Source organism: Protopterus annectens, chromosome 2.part2, assembly GCF_019279795.1.
Source record: "Protopterus annectens isolate FY-2018-M chromosome 2.part2, PAN1.0, whole genome shotgun sequence".
Lineage (NCBI taxonomy): Eukaryota > Metazoa > Chordata > Ceratodontiformes > Protopteridae > Protopterus > Protopterus annectens.
The window spans coordinates 984954296-984975578 of NC_056730.1; the positions used below are offsets into that span (position 1 = coordinate 984954296).

Sequence of the window (21283 nt, forward strand, 5' to 3'; positions counted from 1 at the left end):
AACCAGTTTCCAAAGCTTTCAGGGCCCCTTCCACTCACACAAACCATCAGTCAGTTTGAATTCACCTGACTGAAAAGTCAGGTTTGGATACTAAGCCCTTCAAAGCTTTACTGCTGCTGAAGAGTGCACCTTTTGCAGGCTTTCAGTGATTTAAAGTCAGCTAATACTGTTCCATTGCTGAGCTGATAAGTTCCCTTTGAGAAAAAAGCTCACACTTTTCTTTTTTTTAACTGAAGTTGTATCTTTTCTTTAAACGAATAATTTTAAAGCTAGGAAAAAGTGTTTTAATGATGGTTAGATTACTCTTAATTACTTTTAAATGCTTTCCTTTTTTTGCTTTTGTGGTTAAAACTTGTTAAAATTAATTTAAAACTACTTTTTCTGTGGTAATTGTGTTATTTAAAGCAATTTTTTTTCTGTGGTAACTGTGTTATCTTTCTTTTGGAGATGGCAGGCTGTCTCCCTAATGCCCTCCCTGTGGGAGGAATAAAGAAGCCTTGTTGAAGTTTCAAGAAGTTTGTTCAGTTAAGGAAGTAGATGGTCGAATGTTCAGGATAAGATAGTTAAAGTGATTTTATCCTTTATACTCTGTTTCAATTTTGAAGGCTAAGGTAAATTTTTAAAATGTTTTTTTCCTGTGTTTTTATGGGGGTAAAGGTACTTTTTCTGAACATGTCTGTTTGACCAATGATTGATGCCAGGCTTCCATGGGAATCAGGCATCTTTTTCATCTTAATCATGGAACAACCTACAGGTTTCTTGGTTCTTCCTTCTTCCAGCCACAAAAAGAAGAAACTTACTAAAAATCCTTTGCTACCATGGCAGGCTGGTAAAGTGCCTGAACCACAGATGAGTGACTGCTGTGGCCCTTACTGATTCCTCAGACCATTCACATTTTTCCCCCTGACTCCTTCTGGTGTAGTCCCATAAGGACCAGGAGTTAGACACATCCTGTGCAACTGTTAAGAGTATCTGTGATGGCCAAGGGAAAGTCACTTTTTTCTATCCTGGGAGAAACGGCAAGGAATGCTACTCTACCTAGCCAGACTGCTATGACTATGCCTAGGGAAGTTTGTCCCTGGCAAAAGTTGGTCTGTTTCTTCAGAAATTCCTGTCAAAAACTAAGACACATATCTTCTCCTGTCTGATTCGCTTTGATTTATTGGACTTACAAAGGTTTTTAGTTCATGGCTGTTGTAACCATTTTTGGTAAAAGAAAAATAGATTCTTCATAATGCTGTAGAGGTTCAGTTGTCTGAACCACAAAATGAGTGTGAAGAGAGAGAGATTCTGTTTTGTCTCATCAGATGTCTGATTTAGATTCTGAGTAAAGTGTGGCTTTGGCAAGTCCCTTTGAAGTATTCTCTTTCACTGAAAATATTTAAAAAAATTAATTTTTTCAGTGGGAACATAATGATTTTCCAGTCAATAAAAAGTGTTATGATTTACGGCAACTGGATTTAACAACCTATTCAATTCATCCAATACTTTAAGCACTGGAGGATGTTTTGTCACAGTCTGATAGCTTAGCCTGCTGCCCTCAAGAAAGCAAATATATTGTTTAAACTTCCTTAATTTTATGAGTTTTTATGCACTCGTCCCATATGACACCCAGCAGCTATTACTTTAACGAACCCAACTACTGTTAAACTCCCTCTCCTTCTGACAAGAATTGAAAAGCTTTTGATAGACTTGGGGGAAAAAATGTATTCTTCAGCAAAACTTGTTTTTAGAATTTTCACCTGTTAAGCTTATATATTAAATTTTATGCTTGCCTCCTTTGAGAATGTGAGGAATATTTTGGCATCAGTTTTTCCTCTTCTATAAATATTCTATATGTAATTTGATTGTTTCTGTCTCTCAAGTGGCTACACATTGTTTGAGATGTGATTACATTGCTCCTAATGTAAATTCCAGGGCTGCTGACACTGGAACTGTAATGAGGAGGTTTACTTTGTTGCATTTTCAAAACCTTCCATGTCAGAAATGAAAACTGTATTTGTACCTCGAATAGAGATTTAGTTTTGGGGGAATCTGTAGTGGTCCTTAAAAGTGTTATGAGAAAAGTAAGCTCAGACCTCTCAAATGCCCCTATTTTAGTGGAATTTTCATATTTCACAACTGATTTAAAGGCCCTATTTTTGGAGACATGCCCCTAATTTTAGGCTTAATTTACCCCTTCACACAATTTTTTGAATCCCCTCTCATCACATGATTATTTCACACCTGTCTAGTATGTAGAAAACCGTACTACATGACCAACATATTAGTGTCAAAAACAATTTAGAAAAAGAGGACGCATGTCTTACAGTCCGCTTTTTCTGATGCAAAAAATAAATTATCTCGTATGGTAGAATTTTGAGATACATTTCATTAAAGTCTACAGATTTTACACTGTCTTTTTGATAATGTGTTCATATTTTCCATCATTTTGTCACTCTGTTTTTAAATATGTGTTTCTGAGTAGTGTTTCACATTACTGCTGGAAGTGGAAAGAGATATGTGCTATATGGTATTCAGAGTTTATGCTGATTATATGTCCAGATTTTTAACTGGATGTTCCTGTTTTTGAAGGGCCTTATTTTCAGTGTCTCCAGGTTAACAGGTGTGGGTAAGCTGATTCAAGGGATCTCTCAGATTTTTCAGCCTATCTTTAAGAAGCAAAGCAAACAGACCCAGCAAGCTGCTTCTAAGCAAACATTTAAAAAGCAATGTCAGGATGCCCCCCCCCAAAAAAAAGGAAATTGAGTCTGAATGATTATATCCAGTGCTCTCATCTCCTCCCCTCCCAACCTGACAAACCCATTATCCTTCCAGAAAGCTTGAACCTCCATTTCTCTCTTTGGCAACAGATAGTCTCTGACAGATGGAGTCTGAAAGTAATCCATCATGGTTAGAGATTGCAGTGAGTGTCTCCCCTCCATTTTGTGGGATTCCCCCATTCCCCAGAACAAATCTCTCTTTTCCCTACAATCATTCATCATCTGCTTTCTCAAGAGGTAAATGAGACAGTCCCTCCTCCAGGAGGATACAGGTTTTATTCAAGAGTGTTTCTGGTGCCAAAGAAGGAAGATTCTTGGTGACCAGTTCAGGATAATTCCTTTCCAAACTTGTTTGTGCTAATACCGAAGTTCAAAATGTTATCTCTTCACAAGTTATTATTCCCCATTCATGTTTTCTGGTGACATTAGATTTAAAAGACGCGTATTATCATATTCCTGTAGAACCAGATTTCACACTTTTTTTGAAATTTTCTGTGCCTGTATCACATTATCCTTTGGTCTATCTAATACTCTAATAAGGGTATTCCCAAAGAGTCAATTTCCTGTGAAAGCCTACTCTAGACAGTAAGGCATTCATATTTTGTTGTATTTAGATGACTTGCTTATCTTTGCAGAATCTTTTTCAGTGTCAGGAATCTCTCACCTGTATAAGAGATCTCCTAAACATACTCGAGTTCCAGGGGGACTTAGAAAAGTCTTGTTTGACTCCTTCCCACAGAATTGTTTTCCTGGGATGCTGCGTGGACATCTCAGTTCAAAGTGCTTTTCTTCCACATGAAAAAGTAGATCTGTATCTAGATCTTTTCCTGAGTTTTTTCACTCAGACTAAATTTCACATTATTTTAGGTCTCATGCCTTCTGTAATTTTCAGGATCCCTCTTGCAAGACAGAGTGATACCTGAAGTCTGTATGGTCCCAACATCAACATCCCCTGACTTTCCAGATTCCAGTTTTGAGGTTTATGAAAAGTAAGATTTTGTGGTGAAGACAACAATGTCTGACAGAATCCAAGTCTCCCATTCTCCCTCTCAGCTCCAGCGCAGTCTGCCACAATACACACCTCAGACTTTATTTGGGGAGCAGTGTCTATGAAGATAAAAGTGCAGGGTTTTGCAACAGAAAACACAGACCAAAACACGTAAACATAAAAGAGATTTTGGTACTTATAAATGCTCTCAACTCTCTAAATCGTGTATGGTCCCCAGGACCTCTGCAAGTGCTTACAGACAACACCAAAGTGATGTGGTAACATAAATAAGCAAGGAGGAGCAACCAGAAGCTATCTATGCAGATTAGCCATGGTAGCTTGGGATTTTCCCTTTACAGCACAATGTCCACCTGTGTCCATCTTACATACTGCCAGAGCAAAATTGTGTGACAGACAAGTTGAGCAGGACAAAGACAGAACCTCATGAATGGATATTGAATCATGGGCGTCTTCCAAGAATGAATCCAGCATTGGAAAACATCTCAAGTAGATCATGTTGCCTCCAAACACAACAATCAATTGGAAGAATTCTGCTCAAGGATTCTATACAAGTAGTAAAGCAAATTTGTAACTTTTTGATGGCATCATAATTAAGAGCTTTTTATTGGTCACACTTTGTATAAAAGACTTGTATTTCTTAGTTTATGTTGTCTGATGAAGCGGTGTGGTCACTGTGAAAGCGCTTACCACTCTTTTGGATACATCTATTAAAGTTCCTGGATTTTAGCCTGTTGGTTTGGTATTTCTTCATTTATTTTATTCTATACAAGTAGGCCTGAAAGACAGATGCTTTTTTTTCTTTCCATTGGACAGGAATATTCCTGTTTGCTTTTCCACCCTTTCCACTAATATTCAGTGTCATTCTGAAGAATCAGAGGGACTGTCCAAAGATCATTGTGGTGACTCCCTTCTGGTCCAAGCAGCAGTAGCCTCCCTTGTTTTGGAAATAGTCAGGGACGGTTACCGCAAGCTTCCTCACAGACTGGATCTATACTGAGGTGACAAGGGGCATTTGATACATCCTGACCCAAAACAACTGCAGCTGACTTCCTTAGTGATACAATCTTAATATGTTTTTTGCACCTTTTTTCTGAGGTCATGCAGCCTCTCTCCCTCTATTGGCATGAAAGCTCTGAAGGTTTTGATTCCCAAACCTGACTGCTAAGGCAGCTCATTTTGAACCTGACTGATAGTTTGGGCACATGGAAAGTTCTCTGAAAGCTGAAGCAGGCCAGCTGTTATAGTCTTAGCAGGATATAATGCATATAGCTAAGGTTACTGCAGCAGTGATCATTTAAACATCTACTAAGTTTAATTACATAACTGTATTGTATATGCTGTGTTGGCACTGGTGTGATGGAAGTATGTGTTCTTGTGTCTGTCACATGTAGTGGTGCTGTTATGGAAAGGGTAGTTAGTATCCTGATGTGCAGGGTTGGAATTAGGGCTAGGGATAGAGGTAACACATTTCACCTCCCATACCACTGTATTCAAGTGTGCTGACCTTAACCCTATCCCAATTTATGCATGATACTTAATGTTTTAAAAAATGTTTTCCCTTTCTGATTGGTTTTATATGGTCTATTGGTCAATGGAATAGATTTTTTGACTAAATTTGTTAGATTTTTTTGTTTAGTTTAAGTTTGAATCAGCAATTTGTACATGTGATTATTAGTACTATATCCCTGTGTGTGTGCATATGAAAAAAATATATATGCATATATATCGAGAGAGCGAGATAACCCTTAACAGTGCACCATGATTCCAAAAAACAGAGTCCTTATATGCTCTTAATAAAGCAACATATTGAAATGTTGAAAACACTCCTATTGATGTTTCCTAAGTATCTGCAAGTCCAGACAACCGGAAAAATGTGTTTTAATGTAACTGGACAACTGTCGTTTCTGGCTACCTACTTTGTGTTTTATTAAGAAGCATAGTTGGTATCCACTAGTTATTTTTTCTAGTACTTGAGTGCCTCCAAGAGGGTTAGGGTCCTTGCCAATTGAATTGTTTACCCCCAACACCAGCCCTAAGTATTGTATAATTTAAAAGGCACTTTTAAAGTGAACAGAAATCTTTGAGAAGACAATTTGGGATATGGTTAACGGTGATGGGACTTTCAGTGTTTGGCAAATTTGCTATTATCCACTTTGTGGAAATATAAAGATTATGGTTATATTCATGCCCACAAATCCAAGTGGCTACAGTGCATAAAAAGTGTCAGGGTGCATGTTAGAATGCATCATGAAACTCGTTTAATTTTAAGGAAAAATATGAGATGCTATTACTAAACCTGCCTACCATCTGGCATAACTTATTAACTCTCTTGAGAACTAACCGTACTCCTTTTGTTCCATGCTTTGTCTTACCCTTCCCCAGACTGTGGAAACGTTATTCCATCTGTCTGAAGGAATGTGCAGATTTCTAAGAAATGTCTTTATTATCATGGATGTATCTAGTTGAACTTTTTGAAAGAATGTCAAGAAAAATAATGACATAACCCACAAAGCTGTCATAAGCAGAGGTACCATGAAGGTTTATTTTGCAGTGTCATTCATTTAAACTGAAATAAGTAATGCTATATGTTCTTCGTGTTTCACTGTTGCAGTCATTACATTTGGGTAATCTGCTGGCAGGTTGCCCTCAGTCGGCCTGATTAACAAAGTCTTGGGTCCTGCGTCGGTTGCTGTCCCTTCTTCCATGACGTCAGGTCGTCAGGGGTATAAAACATGCAGCCGATGCCATTACATCAGTCTTTTTTGCTGCACGGTGCCCGAAGCAGAAGCAGTTCATAAGTGCCGGTCAGCCAACTCCTGAAATTTTCGTTTTTGAGTTTCAGAACCGAAGTCTTCAACTAAAAAGCTAAGTACCCTTTTGGAGAAACTTTTTCTTGCTCCTTACCGATGTCAGTATAAGTTAATAATTGCATTACTTGTGGGAAGCAAATACCTCATAAGGATTTTCATTTGTACTGTATTCCTTGCCTAGGCCCTGACCACAACATACCTTGCTGTCAGTTTTGAGCTAATTTTAATCAACGCACTATTAAACATCGGTATATTTTTGCTTCTAAATATTTTGGATCACGCTTTAATTATCCAGAAATGTCGTTGGTTAGCAATCTGACTACCGGAATACCTAAAAAATGCACAGAAAAAAACAGAGACAGACTGTCGAGGTCCAGAACTGATGACGATGCTTCTCCTAAGCCAGTCACCAGTTTGCCAGTACTCAGTGAGGCACTTTCACAGTCCCTGATACCCGCAACTTCTGATTCACAGGCCTCTACTGAGACCCATTCGGAGTCTGGTATGCTGCGAGATGCTTCAATTATGGAACCCATGGATGTCTCTACCTTAGATGGGTCCAGAGCCGCTGTGCAGGCACCGGCTTCTGCGGGTGTTTTCAGGCCTACAGATTTGTATATTAGACCGACGCCATCTTCAAAACTAAGGCCAAAATCTAAGTTGTCTAAAAAACCGATGCCTGGGCCACATGTGCAGGCCCCTATGCCTAAAAAAACAAATGATCAAAATGGCTGAAGATTTAATTACTCTGATCAGGGGTAGCCAACCCCTCCCTTCTAAGAGGCCTAGGCAAGACATTGATTATGAATCTTCTGAACAGGATTCTGCTTCTTCTGACTCTTCTAATGAACAGGATTTGTCTAGACCTACTTTTGAGGACTCTGATGCAGAAGATTCCATTCCGTCTGCTTCTCCCTCTGAGGATTTTTCTTTTGGGGAAGCTTTACATACCTTATGGGAACATTTCCGCTGGGAAAGTCAGGATTTCTCTGAATCTAAAGAGAGACTTAGGGATTTTCTTCTTCTTTGTCTTCTTCTTCTTCAACATAGGCCTTTGGCTATACCTCCTGTCCTAAACATTGCTGATGATGTTTCTTCAGAATCTAGTACAGGTCCTGATTCTCTGCCTCCGGCTACTTGTAATCCAGACAGATACTACAGGGTTCCTGACTCCCACAAATTCCTTTTCAAAAATCCTATTGCAGATCCTGAAACCATTTCTCAGGGTCCCAAGGGCATTCAGGCCTCTACTGCTAAAAATCCTACCCCTTCTGATAGAGATTCCAGGGCGCTGGATAGATGGGATAAGAAGGTTTACACTTCTGCAACCTTGGCAATCAGGGCTTTAAACTGTCAATTTCATATGCTTAAATACCAGCAGCATATCATGGGACTGCTTAAACAGAAAATGATGTTAATTTCTGACTGTGTGGAAAATAAAGATTTACAGGATTTATTGCATTCAGCTGAACAAATTGGAAAACATACTTTGCAATGTGGTTTTGATTCTTTGGGGGGCTCCTGCAGGACTGCTGTAACTGTCTCTGTGCTAAGAAGGCATGCTTGGCTCAAAGAGCAAACTCTGCCTGATCATGTTAAAGCAAAATTGTTGGATGCTGCTTTACAACAGGACCGTCTCTTTGGTAATAAGGCTGAAGAAGTTTTAAAAAAGATGGAAGATAAGGTTAAATCTATGCAAACTGTAAAAGATTTCTTACAAGTGCAACCTCCAAGATTTAGTAGGCACTGGCCTACTAAGAACTGCCCCTTTCCAGTTCCTTCGAGAGCCACTCAAGTCAAACCCAGACATTCCAAAGGCTCCAGGTTTCAGTCACAAGGGACTTTTAGAACAAAACAATGGGGTGCCTCCTCCTCCAAATCTGGAAACAACAAGGCACCTCCCTATAGTAAGCAGTCTCAATGACTTCCCTCTACACTTACCAAGCAGTTACCTTTCAGCCGCCCCTTTGGGGGGAAAACTGGCGCTTCATGTAAGAAACTGGCAACTTATAACCCAGGACAAATGGGTTTTAAATATAGTATCCCAGGGATACAGATTTCATTTCCACACGTTGCCAATCCAAAACGGATGGCCAGACCTGCCCCAAAATCAGTGGGCAGAGACCCAGAAACAAGTACTGTCTCTCATGGACATGGGAGCTATTCAACCAGTCCCAGAAGAGGAAAAGGGACAGGGTTTCTATTCAAGACTTTTTCTGGTACCCAGAAAAGACAAGTCATGGCATCCAATTCTGGACTTATCTACTCTAAACACATTTCTGGACATTCCAAAATTTAAGACGCTGACTCTTCAACATTTACTTCCTATGCTAGGCAAAGATGCCTGGTTGGTAACTCTAGACTTAAAAGAGGTTTACCTGCATATCCCAATCAGGGAATCTTGCAGAAGACACCTCCACTTCAAAGCAGGTTATTTGCATTACCAGTTCTCTGCACTGCCATTTGGCTTATCTACTGCACCCAGGGTCTTCACAAAGTGCCTGGCTCCAGTAATTGCATTTTGCAGGCAAAGAAATATTCAAATATATCCATACCTGGACGATTGTCTAATTCAAGCAGAAAACAGGGACATTCTTCAAAAACATCTGGCGTTTGTAAAAAAGGTTCTAACTTGTCTAGGGTACACCATAAACAAAAATAAATCACAACTGGTACCCTCTCAAAAAATTACATTCCTCAGTGCAAGCTTGAATACAACTGACCAGATGGCTTACCTTATGCCAGAAAAGCAAATTCATTTGGTAACTTACTTCAAACAGGTGGCCACAAAAACCCTGCTATCTGCAAGACAAATTCTGCAAGCCTTGGAGTTCATAGCCTCCTCCATTCTTCTAATTCCATATACAAGACTGCATATGAGGAAACAGTGGTACTTAAAGAGTTTATGGAGTCAACATTGTCACAGCCTGGAAACAATGATTCCTATCATACCTTGCCTACAACTAGAGTTCCTATGGTGGGCAGAGGCCTGCCACCAAAACAAGGGACTGCCATTCACTCCACCCCCTGCCACCCAAATCCTAACTACAGATGCATCAGACTATGCTTGGGGGGCTTATCCGGCAGGGAAGTGCATTCAGGGCAAATGGAGCCCAAATCAAATGCACCTTCATATCAGTCAAAAAGAGTTGCTAGCAGTACAGAATGCACTGACAGCCTTCAGGGACTACCTTCATCCAGGACAATTAATGATAAAGACAGACAACAACACAGTTATGTAGTACATAAACAAGCAGGGGGGTACACACTCCTATCCCCTTTGCAGACTAGCCATGGAATTGTGGAACAAGGCCTTGACCTATCAAGTGCAACTACAAGCCCAATTCCTGCCAGGAAAGCTGAATACTCTGGCAGATGAACTAAGCAGAAATCTCATGGACCCACACGAATGGAAAATGGAACCACGGATTTTCAACATGTTGACATGCAAATGGGGGAGTCCAGACATAGATGTTTTTGCCTCACCCCAGAACTATCAGTTGGACAAATTCTGCACAAGAACTCATCACAAAAAAGCCTGGAAAGTGGATGCTCTATCATTCAGCTAGAAAAACCTATCAGTCTATGCCTTTCCCCCTCTGCCTCTGCTCTCCAAAGTTCTACTAAAAGTAAAACAGGACAAGCCAAAAATGATTTTGATTGCACCAGACTGGCCTCACCAACACTGGTACCCACTCCTGCGCAATGTGTCACACCTTCCACCATGGCACCTGCCTCAGACACCTTACTTACTGTCTCAGCAGAACAACCAGATTCTGCACACTCAGCTCCAAACTTTGAATCTTGCAGCGTGGCTAATCACCTAAATTCACCCTTGGCATCCCTCAGCAAACCTGTGATGGATGTCATTTTGGAGGCAAGAAGGCCTAGTACTAGAAAATCTTATGCTGATAAATGGAAAAGATTCGGTGCCTGGAATCAATCACAAGGGATAAGCACAACAGTGCCCAGTATTCCTCAGATTTTACAATATTTAACTGAGATGCTTCACAAGGGCCTGTCCTTTTCTTCCATAGAAATCCATGCCTCAGCCATTTCAGCTCATTACAACACAGAACCTCCCCTCTTCTCACATCCTCTGCTAAAGCAGTATCTCAGAGGGGCCAAAAACTTAAGACCACCCATGAGAGCTCCAACCCCTGCCTAGTACCTCAATTTTGTATTGGAAAAACTCACTCTCCCTCCTTTCGAGCCAGCTGCTACTGCAGACTTAAATTTTCTCTCCTGGAAAACAGCTTTCCTTTTAGCAGTCACTTCAGCTGGAAGGATTTCCAAATTACAGGCTCTTATGGCAGTGGAGCCTTTCATTATTTTTCATGCGGACAGGGTGTCTCTCAGGACCAATCTATCCTTCATGCCTAAGGTGGTATCCAGTGTGGCTCTTAATCAGACCATTCATTTGCCAACCTTCTTTCCCAATCCACAGAACAAGGGGGAATGGATTTTGCATTCATTGGATGTACACAGACAACTTAGATTTTACTTAAACAGGACAAAATCTCAAAGAAAATCTGAACAACTACTGGTGGCATTTGCTACAGGGGCAGAGGGAAAGGCTATTTCAAAGCAGACTATTTCCAAATGGATAAGCTATTGTATTCATTTCTGCTATATGCACCATGGTAAAACTATCCCCCAGGGGATCAGATCTCATTCCACCAGGGCTGCATCTACTTCTACAGCCTTTCTCAGAGGTATTCCTACCAGAGACATTCTAGAAGCTGCTACCTGGAGCTCAGTTCATACTTTCACCAAACATTACAATTTACCTTTCTTCTCTAAATCCAGAGCTGGCTTTGCCTCTGCTGTCCTGCAGGGCCTTATAGCTGGTCCTAATGCTGTATAAATCCATCCTCCCAACCATAGCTTTGGGAATCTACCCAAATGTAATGACTGCAACAGTGAAACACGAAGAATATAGTACAGTTGTCTACACTTACCATAAATGTAGATGTTTAAGTGTATTCACTGTTGCAGTCCTGGTTACCCTCCCTCCAACCCCCTGTTTTTCCTCTTACTATACCTCTTCTTTTCTTTACTATGCTTAAAAGCCTTTTTGGTGTATTTGCTTTTGTTTGGAGGTATATTTTTGTATTTTTAATTACTTAAATATTTGGCTCCCCATTTGGGGGGCACCTGACATCTGGGGCAAGAAAAACTGATGTAATGGTGTCGGCTGCATGTTTTATACCCCTGATAACCTGACGTCATGGAAGAAGGGACAGCAACCGATGCAGGACCCAACTTCACCCCCCCTCTCACCCCCTAAATGGCCCAACTCAATACTGGAAGAGTGCCAAATTCTGGTAATAATGGCCACACAGGTAAAAAATGCACTCTCCAAAGCTAAGAATACAGCATCCATGGGACCAGATGACATCCCGGGCTGTGTACTACATGAACTACAAAATGAACTGGCACCTCACCTAAGTGTCATGTTTAATCATACCCTTACCTCAGGCTTCGTGCCCACTGAGTGGTGCACAGCTACAGTTATCCCACTCCACAAGGGGGGATCCACCTTGGATCCTGGGAACTACCACCCCATCAGTCTGATGAGCCTGATCTGCAAGGCCATAGAAGGTATTATCATGGAACTTATAAACAAAGACATTGGCAACCTTAAAACACTGGACCCCACCCAGCTTGGATTCGTGAAGGGCCGATCTTGTCTCCTGAACCTTATTGACTTCTTCGAATCAGTCTCCAAAGCCGTGAACGAGGGTAAGGCAGTCCACACAGCCTATCTGGACCTCGTCAAGGCCTTTAACACCATCCCCCACTCTGGATTCATAGATAAACTTACTAAGTTGGATATCAATCCCTACATCACTCGATGGGTTGTCAACTGGCTTAATGACAGAATCCACACTGTAAAAAGTAGCTGACTCCAAATCCAGCTCCAGACAAGTGACAAGTGGAGTACCTCAGGGTTCAGTCCTGGGATCTCTCTTGTTTGGCATCTACTTCTCTGAAGTACAGGCCAACACTAAGGGACTCTGGCTAACAAAGTTCGTAGATGACTGCAAAATGGGAGCCATTATTGAATCCCCAAATGATGTGAATACTGTACAAAAGGGCCTTACAGAAACAGATACTTGGTACCAGAGCCATGGGCTCAAGCTCAATGCCAAAAAATGTATAGTTATCCCCTTTGGGAAAAAACATGTACCCATGAATTCTCACATAGGTAGCAGTGCACTAAACATCGAAAGTGTGTTAAGAGACTTAGGGGCACAGGTGGACAGTGGTCTCATCTTCAATAACCACATCGCCACAACAGTCAGGAAATCTTTCTATGTGGCACATCTCATCACTAAGGGCTTTTCATCCAGAAAAAAGGTGGTCAGTGTCCCACTGTACTCATCACTCATTAGACCCATTATAGAATACAACACCCCATTTGGTATGTACCTCTCAAGACATCTGCAACAACTGGAAAGGCCGCAGAAATACCTCAATAAAAGAATCACAAGCCTAAAGCAGATGCCCTATGCTGACCTCCTTAAAAAACTCCAGCTATACTCTGTCGCATATCGTCTACTCTGAGGCGATCTCTGCTTAACATACAAGGCCATGTCAAACCCAGAGCTGTTGGACATGCTACACTTAAAGAAATCCCAATCCCTCAGAGCCACACACTCCAAGGATCTAAATCTTGTCATCACAATAAACAAAACATGCTGGAGGGATAGGTTCCTGACCCAGAGACTCCTCAGACTCTGGAATAGACTGCCCATACATGTCAAGCAGAGCGCCTCTTTGACCCATTTCAAAAGGAACCTTGATGATTCGATGGGAGAAAGGAAATTCACCTCGGGGATCACGTCAGTCGCCCTGCTAGACAGGGGTCTAGGGAAGTAAATAGTGTGGGAAGAAATAGCCAGGGAATTGTTATGGCTTGGCTTGTATAGGCCCTAGAGCCGATAGCCTAGTGCCAACCTATGAACCTATGTGGCGATTTTATTGTAACAGGATTCTAGGTTATTTAACTCAGTCTTACATACCTTTGTGAAAATTTGAGATCCATATAGGAGGGTGGAAAGCAGGTGTGACTGAGCAGTGGCTAATCTGGCACTCTGAGTAAGGTATGGTTTAGCCCTATAGAGGGTGCCAAATTTGGCGTGAACTTTCTTGATGGTCAGAGAAATATGCTTGTCAAATTTTAGATTATCCTCTAGAAGTTTAGTCTGGTTAGTGGGCTCTATTTTGGTTCCATTTGAGGACAGGATTGTGAGAGGGGACTGACCAGGTTTGGGTAATTTTTTTTTACAACAGTAATCTTTATTTTGTTTGGGTTAAGTTTGAGTTGATGCTCTGAGAGGTATTTTTCTATGTCCTAAAAGGAGATTTGCATTTTTGTTTGAAGTTCTTGTGGTGAGGGGGTTGAGCATATAGGTATGGAGTCATAGGCGTACTGGACAGTGTGGGCCAGTTGAGTTGCTGAGCTGATGTTATTAATAAATATGGTAAAGAGGAGGGGACCAAGAATGGAGTCTTGGGGTACACCGACTGAGATGGGGAGTAGAGGGAAGAGACTGTTTGCCCAGTTAGTTGTTTGTTGCTGACTGGAAAGATAACTATGAAACCAGGTAAGGGATGGAGTAGTGAGGCCAAAAGATGAAAATTTTTTTAGAAGTAGTTGGTGAGAAACAGTGTCAAAGGCTTTGGACATAATGAGAAAGATGAGACAGAGTGACCATTGTCTAGGAGATGATTAATGGTGTTGGTTAAAGATATTAGAGCTGTGCTAGTACTATGTTTAGGTTGAAAGCCATGCTGAGAGCTAGATAGCAGGTTGTGACTTAGGTGGTAGTTGAGGCATTGTTTGTGGATGCATTTTTCTAAGCTATTTGCGAGGGGGGAGATGATGGCTATGGGATGATAGTTGGTTAGTTCCCTGGAGGGACCACCTTTGTGTAGGTGAATGATGTGTGATACTTTCCAGAGAACAGGGATGTACTCTTCTGTAATGGAATAGTTGTCAAGATAGATATAGGGCAAGTGATAGAAGGCACTCCAATCTTTAGCGATAGAAGGCACTCCAATCTTTAGCAATTCATTAGGAAGTCGGTCAGCAGCAAGACATCAGGGTTTTAGCTTGGATAGGAGTTTTTTATGTAGCCAGTTTGGATGGGGTTAAAAGTGAGGGGGTTGGGGTTGTCTGGAGTACGAGTGGGAATGGTAAGTGGCTGTGTGCTCTGGATATCTAGTAGCGTGGTTATGGAATTAATAAAGTGGGAGTTGAATTGAGTCGCTATAGGGTCAGTTCTGTTAGAAGCATGGGCAGGGGTTAGTGTATGACCAGGGCTAAGGAGATAGTTGATGCTTTTCCAGAATTTTGGGGGGTTGTTTCGTTGTTTTTGTTGACTGGTTTGGAAGTAGGTTTGTTTGTCCTTTTTGATTTGTTTCTTAGCTAAATTTCAAAGCTGTTTATATACTAAGAGGTTGGATGAATTTTTGGAAGTCTGGTCAGCTGACCATGCCCTATCTCTACGCTTAAGTAGCAGTTTGGTGTCATTTGATAGCCAAGGTAGTATGAATCTTTCTAGTAGGAGCAAGACTATTAAGTATGTTAAGGTAGGTGTTGTTAAAGTATTGAACAGCCAGGTCTAGTTGTAGGTGTTTAAGCGGTGACCAGTCACATTGTTGAAGAAATAGGTTAAAAGGCAGAGGGGGAGAAATTTTTTGTACTATGGATGTATTTGTAGGATATATTACTTTGAGTGTGTTTGCGTTTTCTGTAAAGAAAGGTTGGTGAATGGTCACTAAGGGAGTCTGGTAGGCATCCTGCTAAGTAGTGTATGTTGGGTCCGTTAGTCAGAATCCAATCTAGTGTAGACTGCTTATTGGAATGTTTGTCTGTGCGAGTTGGACAGGTTATGGTTTGAGTGAAGTTGAAGACATTTATGAAGCTTGAGGGGATTCTAGATGAGCAGGAGTGCCAACCAAGATTGAAGTCACCAAGAACTGTAGTTTCTTGGCTGAAGTTTTTAGATGCCCAGGACAATAGATTTTCAATGGTAGGAAGATTATTGCCTGGAGAGAGATAGGTGGCGATAATAATTATGTTTTTGTTGGGATTGATTTTGAGACGAGTTGTTAGGATTTCAGAGTTGGGTAGATCTGGTAAGGCACAGCTAAGTAGTTCAATTTTGAGGGTGTCTTTAAACATAATGGCAACTTCACCACCTCGTTTGTCTAATCTGTCCTTGTCTAATGATGTTATAGCCAGATGTGATAACTTCATTATCTTTAATGTGTGGTTTTAACTAGGTTTCAGTTATCACAGCTATGTCAGGTAAGTAGGTGTCTAAGGCTGATTGAAATTCTGTAGTTTTATTTAAGAGGCTGCACAGACTGAAATTGGTAAAGAGTAGGTCAGTGGAAGAGGTTTCTGGGAGAGGGGGGTAGGGATGAGAGTGTGAAGTAGATTGGGGGAAAGTTGTTGGGAGGGCTGGGGGGAGGCGTTTTGGCAGGTTGATAAGTTATTATATGGGCCTGGGTTAGAATGAATGTCAGCTTTGAGTTTGAATTGAGTCAAGGAGTGCAATAGAAGATTTCTTAGCTTGTTAATTAACTTAGTAAATCTTGTAGTATGGGGGTTGGGATAGTGTGTCTGAATGTGTTTGAAGGGTGTGAGGAGAGAGGTAGAGTTATTATAGAGTTGTGGGCTGATGGTGGTCTAAGTGTGGGATTGACAGTGGTGGGAAGTCAGTGGGAGAGTTGGAGGGTGTTAGTGTGTAATGTGGTATGTATAGAGAGAGGGAGAGTTGTAGGTGGAGTAGAGAAAGTACAGTAGGAGAGTATAGGCTGTTAAGGAGTAGTAGGGATGCATGGTTGGTAGATATGTTGGAAAGCTGAGGTAAAGGGTGGGGAGTGGAGGGCTAGAATGAGTTTGAAAGGTGTACAGATGTGAATATGCAGTGTAGAGGGTGGGGAATGGGGGGTGGGTCCTACAACAGGAGAGATGGAGGAGGATAGGTTGAAGGAATAGTGGGTGTGGTTTGTATAGGTATAAATCTAATGAAAGTGGGGGTGGGTGGGAATGGGGGCAGGGTAGGGGAGCGGAGTGAGCCCGAGTGCAACGAGGGTGAACAGAACAGGTAGAAATGCACAGCCACCACTAGCATTTCAAAAAACAATCAATCAGTGAACCGACCTCTGGTAAGTCAAGAAAGTAGCTCTGTAGAAACAACCAGTAATCAAAGAGCTAATTAACTGAAACGTAAATGGTCTATGACAATTATATGTAGAAAGTCGTAATGTAGTGTTGCTGGATTTGGAAAAAAACAAACAATATGTTGGTCCATATGCCTTCTCTGTAGCTTTGGGCTTCACCTAGCATATTCCTTTTTAATCCATCTATGTTATTTATATAATAAGTTATCTTTATCAGAGCTGTTGTTTACACTGTGTTTATCTTGTAACTTACTAACACTGCCATACAAATCGAGTGGTGTTTATGTTTTGTATAAATGCCTATATTTATAGTACTTAAAAAGTATTTATTTTCACAGAATACAATTATTTATTATTGATTTAAATGAATATCAGTTGAACTACATTGTTTGTTGGATGATTTTATAACTGGCAATTATTTTATCTGTATATAGTATATACAATATGTTTCACATCTGTTTAACAGTTCAGAGTGCTTGCTGCTCTGAGTTAACGCTTACACTGTTCATCATTCTTTCTTTCATTTATGTTCATTAAATAAACTTTGCACACATTCAGCTGTATAACAGCATCATTTAATGAAATATTAAATTTGTTACTATGAATAATCCATTAGCAGCACTGAATGCAACTCGTAGCGTGACATTTTTTAAATTTGTATTGAATGAAAAATTTTGCTATGGTCTTTGTATTTCTGTTTAAATTATACTAGTATAATTATTTTGCTTTCCAAGAATAGTACCATGATTTTCAGAACTGTATGATATTGATAATGATGCAGGGTTTGTTATATCACTTACAGTATTCAGGTATGTACTGGTATTGAAGATGTTTGGCTCGATCCTTTCTGTTGCCCTAACTGTCACGTTCTTTCTGTCTGAACAGATGCTACAGAACAGGAGTCAGCTCAGCCATCACACAGTGACAAAAGTGCAGCACCAAGACCAAGGCTACCATGTCACCTTTTAACAACTCTGCTCTTTGTACTGGCTATTCTTCTAACGTTATAGCACTACCTACCAAAGGAGCCTTTCGCTGAGGACAGCTGGATCTTAGTGTCATCAAAGATCCCTTGAACTGCTCACCCTAAGAAGGGGACATTTGATTGGTTATTTGCAGATGTCAAATTGCTTTATTTTCAGCCTGAAAATGACAAGGAAACAAACGGAATAAGACAGTCCCTGTGGCTGTAATCCCCCTTAGTGACAACACACTTATGTTCCCACTTTCCAAAAAAATCAGATTAATGCCAAATTACATTTGTGACACTGATGATTCTTATTTTCCTGTGCATTCTCTTATAACGTATCTCCATGTGGCCCTTTTATCACAGTGCAGTCAAGGAACTGTAGTATCAAATGCACTCCTTCATGTGTAATGAGATTGAAATGAATGATCGGGTGTGGCCTGTTCTTGTAATAACAAACTTTATATCTTCTCTCTTCATACTGTAAGATGATTGTATAAAGTATCACGTTGCTACTAGAGGGGAATTATTAACACAGCTGTACAATGGTCCCTCTAATTGTTATTTAAATGAAGAAGTTCTGAGGAGTAGGGGAGAAACTCTCAGTACCTCTGAATGACTTGCAAAATGTGTCTTATCACTTAGCCTTGCCTGTTGAGTGAAATGATCTGTACTTTGATAGTGAGTGTTACCATTTCTTAAATCAAATGTTGAAATCTGTGTAGACGAGTTCTTGACAGAAGTCACAGGCTAAAAGGGTGAGCACATCTGAAGATTAGAACAAAAAGAAAAATATTTGCTTTGAAATTAAGGCTGCAGCTTTAGCCTTGCCAGTTTCAAATCTTAGCAGCTATGTAATTTTATTGTACAGAAGTCAGAAAGCTGTTCTGTGGCTGAAGTGTCCTTCCCTAGCACAGTGGGCTAGTAGCCAAAGTATGCTGCCATGCTGTCAGTAGCCGTCAGTTGCCTCTTTCTTTGCCCTTTGGATGTATTTTGTAATTTTGCCTTTATTCTAGTTCAAGACTCTGATGAATTAAGATAATTTTCAGATGAAAACATGCAAGCTACTCCCAGTATCCAGGAGGGCTAGCTGATGACATCAGGCTGCAAAAACTCTGATGTCACTGCAGCATGTTTCTAATAATTTTCATTAGAGCTCATTTAAATAGTCAAGATCCAGCTTCCCTAGCTTTAATCTACAGATTTCTTGTCCATTAGACATCTCAGCTAGAAACTCAGTCTGCCATGAACCATACATTTTCTGATATTTTGAGGGTGTTCCCAAGTTTACAGTACTGGCAAATAATCTTTGCAGAGAGTCTCACTCTAGTTTTTGTTCAACATTTGTCAGAAAAGCAGAAGCTCAAAACAGCTGTAATGAGAAAAACCCTGCTGGAAAAAATGAATGCGACTATCATAGAGCAATAAAAAGTAGTAGATAAAGTATGGCAGGAATAAAGTTATCACTACACAAAACTTGTTTGCATTTAACAAATGCACCATTTATGCATTTTCTTGGTTTGCTATTAGTTTTGGCAGGCCAGGGTCCTGTTGCAGAATTACAGCATGAATCCTACAGACAACTGTTGCATTTCTCAATTTCCAGTGGAGCTATGCTTCTGTCAGAAGTAAGTACTGGAGACGAGGATGTTCATTATTCTGCATTTATGCAAATAAATTAATCAAATACAGCAGAGTAATGCAGCTGATTCATTTGGGATTAAATGGATCACTCGGGTAGATTAGCCACTTTATATTTTTGGGAAGGGTGGTCTTTCTGCCTGTGCTTTCTCAGCCTGGCTCTGTCTGCCAGAAGTGTAGCACTCCTGGTAGCCACACTTTCAGAAAACTAAAGCAGGGGAAATAAGGATCAGTCCATTTTGTGGATACTGTGTATCCTTTACTAGACAAAAGTAGCATTTAGCATCAGTTTAGTACATCATATTGTACCTTCTTGGAGGGCAAAGAAGAATGAAGAGACAGTGTGCTTTAAATTCTGTATTATTAGCAGCCTATGTTGTAAATAGTGTTTGATATATTAAAGTATTAATTTGATTCTTAACGCCTTTTGTAACAGAGTATAGTAGAATTTTAGGATACTACAGAGTCTGAAGAAGCTTTTATTTCAGGCATCAGGAGTCACTGGGGCTGGAGTCTGAGGTACAGCAAGCACTACAATGAAGGCGATGACTCCGAAGTGCCACAGAACTTGCCTGCAACAAATATTTGTCCATTCTAACTGGAATCTCGTGAGAATGAACAGTGCAGCTCTGGTGGTCATGTTTTGATACAAGAAATTCCTAATCTGTGTCAGAGCTCTGAAATATAAAGCACGTTGAATGTAGGTGGCACCAGGAGTTTTATGTAGTTTCTTTTGATGAAATGCGTCTCTGAAGGTCTTGCCAGTTTCATGTGTGGCATGCGCATGGACTTGATTCCAAACCAAAACATTTGTCAGTACTGGTTTTGTAAACTTTTTTGTCAAATGTTATTTCCCTTTTATGTGTAAGCAGCTTATTACAAGAAGAAAAAAAGTTGTATTGTAATTACTTATTTGAAAACTGCACTTCACCTTTCTTTTGTGGGACAGAAGTGCTTCTCTCAGTTTCAGACATTCAGAAATGGATCCGTTGCCCCATCCCCTGCTTCTCATGCCGAGGAGATCGGTGCTCTGCAGTTTCCATATGTACCCTGTCTGTTCTTTTGAACATTGAATGGGCAGTTGTTTTTTCCCCTGAGTTTTCCCATGCACTCCCCCGCTAGCTCCTCAGATATGAGACAAATCTTCCCACAGTAGGCTCGCTGCCATTGTCTGTACAGTCTAATCAATGCTGGCATGCTGGAGATTCCCCATGATTCTTCAGAATCTGCTTTCCACGCTTACTCTTGAAACCCCATTGAAGCCACTCATTGTGTGTACGTCTGGGTATGGAAGTCCAGCTCACTGTGATCCCTGTGCTTGTATTGCCCTGCTTTGCAGTTTCTTTGCACTTATTCATCGAGTGCTGTTTTGACCTGCTTACATTATACCAGTAAACAAAAAGAAAAAAAATAACAAAAAAGTCTGTATTTGTATATACACGTGTCTGAGCAACTATACATACATAAATAAAAACAAAGGTGGTCATAATTTTAAAGTTTTGTATATGGTGTGCCTTTCTTTATAAGAAGTCTGTGTTAACTAGGGGTTGTTTTGTCATGCTTTTGACAGGAATGGAGCTCTTCACAGTGCTGGGAATAATACATGTTTTAAGTATAGATACAGAATGTTTTAACAATGAAGACTTCTTACTTTGTGTAGGTTTTATTTTCTAACAAGTGATACAGACTCACAGAATAGTGCATTGGTGAAAAAACTGATGTTGGAAAATCTGTTCTTCCATAAGTGAAGTTTGATGTAGAGTTCAGATTTGTGAAGAAGTTTACCAATCATCAGCACTGAGGAGTCTTGTTGAAGTGAGTTGCAAAATCTCTTCAAAGCAGCACGTATTGTGCAGAGGCTAATGTGAGTTGTTTTTATGGCAAGGTTTTA

General features: G+C 40.4%; 1 protein-coding gene across 3 annotated transcripts in view; it reads left to right on the forward strand.

The window, feature by feature from the left end:
* EFNA5 (ephrin A5) overlaps positions 1-20888 on the forward strand; it is a 907471-nt gene extending 886583 nt beyond the window's left edge. For all 3 annotated transcript variants that reach the window (XM_044064277.1, XM_044064276.1, XM_044064278.1), the window contains one exon: positions 17670-20888. In XM_044064277.1, coding sequence (XP_043920212.1) covers positions 17670-17794 — 125 coding nt within the window. In that variant the 3' untranslated portion in view covers positions 17795-20888. The remainder of the gene's footprint in view (positions 1-17669) is intronic.
* The last annotated feature ends 395 nt before the right edge of the window (positions 20889-21283 follow it).